At 51.5% G+C, this 10,200-nt stretch overlaps 1 protein-coding gene across 1 annotated transcript; it reads left to right on the top strand.

The window, feature by feature from the left end:
* The first annotated feature begins 249 nt into the window (after positions 1–249).
* On the top strand, positions 250–10,200 carry CSUI_006062 (sucrose-6f-phosphate phosphohydrolase). The gene is made up of 11 exons (XM_068066227.1): positions 250–1,416; positions 2,092–2,237; positions 2,630–3,074; positions 3,673–3,758; positions 4,656–4,756; positions 5,566–5,696; positions 6,217–6,511; positions 7,359–7,417; positions 8,079–8,348; positions 8,914–8,941; positions 9,507–10,200. Exons 1-11 carry the CDS (start codon positions 1,255–1,257, stop codon positions 9,563–9,565), a joined length of 1,782 nt encoding a protein of 593 aa, XP_067921796.1. The 5' UTR covers positions 250–1,254; the 3' UTR covers positions 9,566–10,200.

Genomic DNA, 10,200 nt, shown 5'->3' on the forward strand with positions numbered 1-10,200 from the left:
CACACCAACCGCACGGAGCGCCTACTCTACGGCGGAAGTGTTGTGTAGACTAACGCCGCAAGGAAAGTCATTGCCGCACTTGCATAAACTGCCCTCAGTCGTCGATACAGTGAGCACCAGAGCGCCCACTTTCTGCATCGCCATGAGTGTCCAAACCTGGGGTGTACCGGCATCTAGGAGCGGCCATCGTGGCCCCCCTAGCATCATCAGTCAGTTTCCGATGGGCAGCATTATTGCGCTGGGTGAAGACTTGTACTGTTGTTGTACAGGAACAGTTATCATCGCCGGCGCGGCCCGAGCCGAAACCCGGGAAGCTGAGTAGTGCTTAGCCAAGGCGCTCGATTTCACCGGGCAGAATAGCTTTCCTCTCCGTGCCGGGAGTGTGGCGCGGAGACTGCATGCTTGCCGCCAGCCAGCCACCCAAGTTCCCCTTTCCAGTGGACGCGATCTGTACACTTCGGACCTAGACCTTTGAATCGAGTGTGCGAGGCCTGCGAGCGAGGGCACTAGAGTCGTGGTGTCAGTCATGTAAAGTCACTGTAACTGGCAATACTCCGGTCGACGAGGGGCCAGTAGCAACTGTTCATCTCCCTACGCCTCCACCGCACTCGTCGCTGTGTCGGCGTACATGTGCTGCTTGCTAACCGTTTCGGCGGTAAAGGCTGTGTCCAGCCAGACTACCGTAATTTGTCCAAGAAGTCTTAGTTGCCTTTCCTGTACAGGCGGTGGTGGACCGAGCACAGCAGCTGAAGGAATTTCTGTCAAGTGCACCGGCGGTCAGCTTGCACTCCGTCCCAAGAGTGCAGCCGTCTTTGTACCTTGCCTTGGTGCCATAAAAAACAAAGTCCGCACTCTTTCTGGATTCTGTCTCGGCGGCCTGTTGTCCGGGCAGAACTTTCGCATTCTTCCCGAGGGCCGTTGAGCGTTTGTACGGCGACTTCAGCTTTATTTGTTCCTGATGAAGTCAAGCGACTGTTTCGTCCTTCATGCCATCTGGATCGAGAAACAGCAGGTGGACAGATTTTAAGGTCACGGTTGCAGGCCTGGTCGAAATCGTTCTGTCATTAACCGAGTTTTATCGGGATAGAGCTGTCGTCCGAACACGAAGGCGACGAAAGGCGGACGCCTTTCTTTTTGTTGCAAGCGACCCAGCCGTGTTTGAAACTGTAACATCCTGGCCGATCGCTCATAGAGAGTGAGGAAACCGTTAGGAAGAAACTCTTCGCTCAGCGAAACTCGGAGCCCACCTGCAAAATGACGACGAGGGCTCTGGTCTTGAGTCTTTCCGGGACTTCTCCTGAGTCACCTGTCCTCTTTCAGTTCTACTATCAGACAGGGTGGCGCCCTGCCATACTTCATTGCCAGCAGCATCTTTCTAGCGGTCAAGGGCTTGGCTGGCAAGACATTACCATGGAGGTATGGGCTGAATATACAACTGATCACCACGAGGGGGCTCCACCTTACACTCATTTGGCCAGACAAAGCTCCTTCTCTTCCTCGGTTTCCCTATAGCCTCAGACTGGACACATCCGTACAAGCAGGCAACTCGTGCCTCTGTAAGCCTAAGCTTTCCGACCGTGTCCGTATCATCTGCCTTCCACTTCGTTTCCTACTGTGCAACGGACAGAAAAGTCTATGCAATTTCTCTTCCCCCGAGTCCTCATCACTAGAAAGTGGGAGTCACGTTTCCGTACCTGTTCTTTTCTTCCTACGTGCAAAGGGGTCTTTCAAGACGACGTCCCCTATGGCGGAGCTCTGTTCTTTCGAATCGAGCTCCGCGTATCTCCCGCAACGACACCGTGCACTCAGAGAGGCGGTACAAGCCAACACGCGATACTACCTCTACGTGCGTACATGGTGCGATGCTCGTATGCTTCCTTGTCCGTCTTTTCTTCCCGTTGTCTTAGACCCTGCCGATTTCTACCAGTTTGGCCTGGACGAGCCACTTTACCCGGCTTTCTCGTGCTTCGTCTTCTTCCGACTCTTTGACTTCTTTCTAGATGGGTCATCTGACTCTACGGAGAAGCTGCGTTTGTATCCTTTGCAGTGATCGTGTCCTTTGCTACTGTCCCTGAATGGTTTTCCTCTCAGAGCTGTAGTCAAGTCAAAGGTGTTGAAGAAGACTGGCAGGCGTGCGAACTTGTTCTCCATCCCTCCGTAGCACGCCTCGAATTCGTGTGTTGTAATCTGGACCATACCCAGTGGGACAATCCTGCATGGGGGACTGCAGACCCAAAGTGAGGATGGTCCTGGTCATTCACAAGAATCTCGTGCATCTCTTTCCTACTTCTTTGCTTGTCTTTCCTTCTTACCGTTCAACGTATCTCTCCTTTGAGTGCAGTGACTGACGAGAGTTCAGCTTGGACGTAGCCATCTTCCACAATCACAGTGGTCCTCGGGACAGCACCTCCGTCTGTGCGTGTAGTGAGCCGGCGACCCCAAGTCGCTTTGTGGTCTGGTGTACCTTTTTCTTCGTATCCTCTTGCACCATGCTGATCACGAAGTGGCCAGAAGAACGGAGTGGTGCTAGGCGTACTCTTTTTTAACTCCATGAAAATGCTCTGGCCGTCCTCTTTTTCCGCTACTGTGTTTCTTTTACCCTTCTCCCAGTGCTCCTACATCTGCACAGTGAGGCTACCTATGTCCTCACCAATCGCGACGCTCCGTATGTCCCTAACTGGATGCTTGCTTTTCTGTATGCGTCCCTTCATCTGAAATCCTCACTCGGCAGCACAAACAACTACATGGTTCATTTCTCCGAAGCTGACGCCACGTCAGGAATTGTATGCCCTCCCGATCTGATGCCACTTGGCCTTCGGCGACCGCAGGGGGGTGAACATCTCAGCCGTCATGTGCATAGCTCTCTAGTCAAAGGCTCGGGGTGCAGTGAGACTAACCGCGAGAAACTCCGGAGAGTCGTGTGCGTCCTTACCTCTGGTGAGCTAGCTGCTCTACACGAGCCGCCATGCTTACTTGTTACGGACTTGGATGGAACACTGCTGGGACATGACCACTATCTGTGGCTGTTCAAGAGACACTGGGCTTTAAGGCATAGATGGCGAGGATCTCAGCTGGTGAGAATGACTGACTGTTTCCGGACGCGTCCCGTCAAAGGGGAAGGTGGGCCTGCTATCGTACCCGTATATACGGGGTCGGTTCTAGGGTATTCAGACACCTTGCTTGATAGCGCTGTGCACATGCTACATGTGAACTCAGCCATTCTGTTGATGTAGCGTCGCATCTTGGGCTCTGTGGAACAAACCACCACAGATACCTATGCAGTTTCCTCTATCATAGCAGGCATGGGATGGATCCCAAGCTTTCTTATGCGTAGGCGTGGGGCCGAGCGCCGGGGCACAAGGTTGTCGCTGGGACCTCGGCTTGATGGAACATCGCAGTTTCTTCACTTACAAACCTGTGCGGGTTATCTGTGTCACTAGTTGCAATTGATATGTGAAGTCCTGGCAAAGCTCCGTGAGACCTCAGGACAAGTGTCTTTCGCCTCCGATAATGAGCTGGCGCCGAGAGGGGGTTCCTGTACCGCTTATCTCTTTGTGCTTGCTTTGACGAATTCGCGTTTTTCTATGCACACCAGTAGCCAGAGAAAGGCTCTATTGCGCGCGAGCGAGTCGAGACCAGAGAACAACATTTGTGTATTTGATATACTCACAGGTCTACAACACAGGGAGAAATCTGAAAGATTTTCTAAATGCCGCAGGCGACAATAAGCTCCCGCGTCCTGCCTACGCTATTCTAGGGTAAGTTGACGTATTGTGTTGTCTTCTTCGCCCAGCTTTTCTCTACTTTGTAAGGAAATCGAAATGATGTGCCCACACCCCTAAAAGAGACAAGCAGAGAACCGAGGAAGCAAGTAGGATTGGCTGCTTGGTGATGTTGCTTGGTGAACTAGGAACCTTTTACTTGGGTTCTTGGTGGCCAGTAGGAGAAAAAGGCTGTGGCCTACCCTGTCAAGCCTAAGTCCCGACAGAGCGGTTTTGGAGATATTGCCGAATGCAGAAGCTTCTCGTGACAGCAACGTCGGGGTCCTCGAGCTGACAATAGTTGTGTATTGACACGTATTCGGCCGATAATGTGGATACGCCCACATACACCATGGAGTGTGACACATGAAGACAAACATACATCCCTGGGTGTGTGTTCCATGAAAAGCTTAAGGAAAAGAAAGGGATTGTAGTTCGTCCCTACCCCATCTACATCTACTTCTGACGATGTGGTGGAGCAGTCATAGTGGGTGGATCCCTCTGTAGAGCTTAAGTAAATGCCCAACTAAGTCTTCAGTCAGGGCTCTAGAGCAAGCTACCTCGGAACTGGGAGAAATACAGGTCTTGTTACAGTGGTGCGATGTTGTGTTTATTTCTCAAGTTTTTCGAAAGACTATATCATATGAGTGGATTGATAGCAACTGGCTCCGTGGACCAGGGAAAAAAGTCGCCTCCCCGTCGCGATAACTGGAAGCATTTTGTCTAGTCAACGTTTTCTTTCATCAGGATGTGCATCTCGGAGGAGGAACGCGTTCTTGAGTGTCCACTGCATATACATTTGCGTACCCTCTACTTTTTCCAGACACGTCTGTGCTCAAATAGACATTGAAGACTTCTTTGTGAGACTGCGGAAGTGGTGGCCTTGTTTTGCAGAGTGGGGACAGAGATCTACTTCTTTCCTGGTGTAGCTTCTTCGCACCCGGACGCAGCAGCATCCATCGCTTTGGACCCTGAGGAGCGCGAGCAATTCCGAGGTATGTGGCAAAAATAGACAAACCATCAAGGTAGATGTAGGAGCGGAGTGTTTTCCAGGCATCCGGCAACGCAGGGCAGGTATCTCAGTCACCGGTAGATGGCGTGTCTTCCTGACACCCTATGCGATAGATACGTCAAAGCTCTAAATACAAAGATTTAGTCTTGCCAGCCGCACCACGAGACAGCACAGCTCCTTTTTCTACCTCTCAGTATGTGGTTTATCAACACCAAGTACGCGTGCAGCTGTCCCAGTTAGTGGTGAAGAGCTCAGGGGGAGTGTTTTTGTTTCTTTGTCACGGAGAAGAATCTCTTGGTTTTCTATGGGTGGTCGTAACGAAGCACAACCATTTGAAGAAGGGAAAAGACACACTTTCGGTGGCAATCATTACAAAACGCATAAAAAGAAAGCTCCTGAGAGTTGGACACACGTCGTCTTCTCTGAGCTCAGCTTCAGTTCTGACCCAAAGATATGACAGCCCGTGTCCTTACACAAGGAAGACGAAGCTGGATGCAGTAGACTTCTTCTTTGTCAATAGCGGAGACTTGGAGTGTTTGGAGATTTTCATGAGTTTTGCTAGGGCACTTCCTCAAGAAGGGGGAAGCCATTCAAACCCACGGGATCGGTGCTCCCTTCTACCTCTTGACCCAGCTGTGACCTCCCTGTGCTTACCAGTTCTCCGCTAGCCTTCCGCCTTTGGTGTCCCACTCTCGGGCAGTCTCGATGGGAATATGTCTGTTTATTAATAGAGGAATTTTCTCTCCAGTGCTTTTCTTTCTGGACTTACGCACCTGGCCTTTTCTTCTTCAGAAGCAGCTGAATATGTTGGCTCGAATTGGCCGAGCTGGTGTTCCAGACGGGAGTACGCTCACTTCAGTGAGGAGTGGATAGAACGTGTGGCCGGGCAGTTTCGTAGGAAAGACATTGAGAAGGCGGTCAAGGTGAGTTCTGGAGTTGCATCATAGTTAGAGAGCATTGATAGGAAGTCTGTCCCGGGTCCTGAGAAGAGTTAGCGTAGATCGGTTTCGAGAATGCATAACGCATTCTCTAAATATGGTTGCTTCCTCCCCCCGGCTTCAACACCCCGCTTTTCCCGTCTGCTTTTACGAGAAGATACACGCATCTGTATTGCACATAGAGGTGAGAAGATTCGATGTGATATTTGGGCACTTGCCATTTAGTGGCTAACTGTCAGTTGAGTATGGTGTTTGTGTCTGTTGAAGGTCGCGCTTCTCCGCAAGGGTTATTTTTTCACCTCTTTTGAGACTCGCGGGGGGGTGGTACGGCATACAGAGCAACGCGTTCATGCTACCACAGCAGTGGTGATCTCACCCGGGTTCGCCACCCTCTTCCTTTGAAACAACGTAAGGGGGGCACTGTTCACTTCTCTTCTCCTTTCCGGCTTGCTGATTTTCTGCGTTGTCCTCCTATTTCTTCTCTGTGTCTTTTGTGGTGTGTTAGGCTTCAATGCCCGGATGCTACGTTAATGGCAACGGCTTTTACGATCCCTTTCGTATTTCTGTCTCCGTGCCGGTTACCCTTATTGATGAAGCCTTACATGCGCCATGTCATCCTCGTGGGACCTTCAATCGCAGTGACGGTACCAGAGAAGGTGATGCTTCTCTCTCTTCTGCAGCGGAAGCTACTCTAACAACAGCAGCGGATTTCTTGCACTCAATCATCGAGTCAAAATCCAAGAAGATATGCGTCAGCGGTGGCGGAGACTGGCGGTATCTCGATATCCTCCCTAAGAACGGTACGTAGGATATCTCGGAGTCGTCACAGTAGCGGATTGAATGGCATTTCATGCAGTCTTGTGTCTCTTGGGGGGTTCTCGGTTAATCTCCTCAAGCGTGTGCGTAAGTTGAACGTAGGTAAGCGGACTTCGTCAACCTGTAATATTCATCTCGGGGTCGGATACTCTGCCGCAAGCCAACAGATTGAAGCTCTTGAGCTCAGCTCTCATCTTTTAAGTAGCAAAGTGTCCCATCCCGTTGCTCTCTTCCTTTTTTCTTCTTGCCGACTGACCACTGGATGTTGCAATCAGTCATAACTTGATCGCGTCGCACGGATGTTCTAGGGTGGGGGCGTTGATTGAATCTTTCATTTTCAACGACCCGTAGCAGGTAGGCCTCCGCCTCTTCTTCACAAGTACTTCAGCCAGGTCTATGACACTTAAAAGCGAACATGTAGGGGACTACGTTACGGTGTTACTGCGGTGACGAGACCAAGCATCCACATCTATAGTGAAAAGAAGTGCTCATGATTTTGGCTGGCTTGCGTTCTATAATTCCCTGCCACGGGCACCTCGCCAAATACAGGAGATCAGACATCTGCGTTGAAGCCGGCCAAGAGAGCCCGTAAGGGCGGCGTTCGTTGTAAGCGAGCGGCCTTTACTTCTTTCTTTTGAGGCCGATCCAGGAAGCTCGTGTCGTGACCCCGGAGAGCGAGCTAGGTGGCATATAATGCGCAGGTCTCTTTAGCTTTTTCGTCTCATCTGTTCACCCCTGTTCGAATTGTAACGGTCTGAGTACAACTGACGAAGCGAAGCACAACAGTCGCGGTGACCCGTGTTTCCCACCAATCTGTTTTTCGCCCTTCAGGCGGAAAGTTGAATGCGAGTCTTTTTGTGATGGAGAAACTCGGCTTCCAACCGACCAATGTAAGGGAACGCGTCTTGTTTTACACTTCTTTTGCTTAGGGTGAGAAGAGGAAAGGCGTGACGTTCAGCTCTGCAGTGCTAGACAGGTCGATGGGGGGAACCTATCCCTAGACGTGGACTTCACGCACCATACAAATCACCGCAACTTCTCTTAAAGAGCGGGACGATAACCACGCTGAGGGGGATCTGTCATGCCTGGCTTTACCGCTGGGTGGTGTGGATTTTCTGTGGTAGTCGCTCGTGACTGACCGGTGATTGACTGGTTTCTGTTTGCTTGGCTGGCCGAGGTGAATTCTGATTTAACAGCAGATAAAAACTTAGCGCGCGGAGCTCATTCCCCCAGCAGCTTAGGGTTCATCTTATCTTTCGCTTAGTCCGGATGTCAACTACTAGGGTATTGCGCCTGTTTCGCTCTTTCTGACAACACTCGCCCGACATCCTCGGTACTCACACGCTCATCAGCCGTTGTGAAGCCCCCAGGGGTGGTTGTGTCTCCAACGCTTCGATCTGCCGAGTGAACTCCCTGGGTCCAAGGGTCTGCTCGCACATGGAGAGAAACCATCTGAAATCAGAAACACATAGTCGTGAATGCCTCATACACCAAGATTTGCACAGCTCCTTTCTTCTGGTGCGGTGGTTCTCCACTTTTATATCTGTGTAGACCATTGTGGCGGGAGATAGTGGGAACGACATCGAAATGTTCTGCGAGCCGTCTATAAACGGCGTCTGCGTCAGCAATGCCCAAGCGGAGCTCCGTGACTTTCTACAACGCTCACCCGCCAGACAGGGGGAGAACAAGGGAGAACAAGGCAGCTCGCCTGAACGGATGGCAACGGACCCTCACGCGCATCACGGAAGAATCACCTTCGAGGAAGAAGCCGACGACGGGATCCAACCTGCTCATCTCCGGAAGCTCAAGCCCACGACAAATGTGAGCATACAGGAATGCCAACTATATTGAGCGTACTGATACTTTACTCAAAGTTCTTTTCCATTGCTAGTCAACCTTCGAGCATAGAAAGGCACTTCGAGCGGAGCTTCTGCCACCGGTGAGAAGAAGCCCCCAAATGTTTACGACTTCGTCGATTCCATGAACCGGCCTAGCATTCCCTTTCTCTTGACGGTCGAATGAGGAACAGGTATGCTACCGCTCAACAGGAAGTGAAAGTGAGTGAAGGGAGGGACTGAGTTGGACGTCTCTTTGTGAGGAACGGATCTCGTTGCGGCTGAGGTGAGCATTCTTCTGCCGGAGTTTCGTTGACCAGGGAGACAATCCAAATACAGAGCACGATACGGGGTCGGTCCATGCCGCTTCAGACAATGTCTCCTGGGTGGTTCTGTCTTCTCAAGGAGTAAAGAAGGGAGAGACTCGTCTCGACATATCTTTGCATACGTAGCAAACGCCTATCCGTCGGTTACACTTTTTCTTCCCTGCTTTTCGTTCTTGGACCGGTGCTTTGTCCTATGTGGTTTTAATGTATTTCACCCACCTACAGGTCTGCTTCGCCACTCACGACTGCGCAGGTAAGAAGAAGACTGCCACTAATGATGTCCTTTTCAAGTGCCTCTTTCTACAGAAGCTGTCATGTTGATAAGAAAGTCTTGGCCCTTCGTCAGGTCTGTAGGTGTAAGGTGAGGCCTTCTCGGATACTTCTTACCGGTCTGTATGAGTCTCTCCAACGCTTGACGCACTGTCGATGGGCCGAGATGGGCCAGAATGCGGCCTCTCCCTCACGCAACTGCCATTTGTTGCCATTCACTCCACCAGCTCGCTTCATTCACTCTGTAACTGCCGCCCTCGTCAGCTTGTAGTTCCTCAGGGCCGATACAGTATGCCTGTGAAAATGGAGACCGCGCGCGGCAAGACGAGAAAGCAGATGCTTTCATCACCAGCTTTGCCCCATGAAGGCTCCCGAGTGGGTGTTCTCTCTCCACAGTAGGGCCTCTTGGTCTGCCTGTGTCCAAGCTCACATAGTATGTCCTTATTCACGCTGAGGTTCCCCTGCAGTCCTCTGATGTCTCTCGCGGTGTGCAGAGGTGTAGGTGGCGCATGCTTGGCCACTTGTGTATACATTTTCCGTATTCTTAGGCGGCATTCTAGATGGGCTGTTGTACTTCAAATTTGACACCCAGATTCCGCCCCTCTAAGTCTACTCAGAGACAGGAGGCGCTTCACCCCTGACCACGAATCCGTCGTTACTCCACAGCATGGGAAACAGCTGGGTCCGACAGCAAGCCAAAGAGAATAAAAAGACACTGTGCTTCGCACTCGTCATGAGACAGATGTGAAACGACGGGTCCCCGCTCTCCGAGTTTTTTTGTGCTCGGGGACACTCGGAAAATCGCGGCCTTTTTGTGCCCAAGAAGGTTTAGACAAAGGGGGCATTGGCGCCCAATTTTCTTCCGTGAATCGAGCTGCCGCCACCGACTACGAAGCCCTTGCATCCTGTTTCTATGCCGGCTGGCACTCCTGCTTTTGAATGCGGACGGATCGGGGACGATGCAGTGTAGGATTGAGACAGGTTGTTGAAACGTCTTCTGGGCACTGCCCCTAGGGCTCTAGGGCTGTCTTCTGGACTCTTTTGTCCATTAAGAATGCCCAGTGTGCTGCGTCGGTAACTGGAGCAGGTCTCCTCAGCTACGTACCGTGGAATACGATTTACTGTGGGTGACGTGGACTCCGGTCCCGAGGCGAGTGGCCTGAAGCCTCTTTCCTTGTAGCGGCGCGGATGCCGCTGTTTTCGCGTTACGGTCGAGCGTTTTTGCCTCCCAGATGTATAGAC

Source organism: Cystoisospora suis (genome assembly GCF_002600585.1).
Source record: "Cystoisospora suis strain Wien I chromosome Unknown contig_3027, whole genome shotgun sequence".
NCBI lineage: Eukaryota > Apicomplexa > Conoidasida > Eucoccidiorida > Sarcocystidae > Cystoisospora > Cystoisospora suis.

What these genes read in the sequence shown, in the direction of transcription:
- CSUI_006062 (XM_068066227.1), top strand. Translation starts at nt 1,255, where the DNA reads ATGACGACGAGGGCTCTGGTCTTGAGTCTTTCCGGGACTTCTCCTGAG. An exon ending in TCGGCTTCCAACCGACCAAT is followed by an intron (nt 7,418 to 8,078) that starts GTAAGGGAACGC and finishes ATATCTGTGTAG; the next exon opens with ACCATTGTGGCGGGAGATAG. An exon ending in CGCCACTCACGACTGCGCAG is followed by an intron (nt 8,942 to 9,506) that starts GTAAGAAGAAGA and finishes CCGTATTCTTAG; the next exon opens with GCGGCATTCTAGATGGGCTG.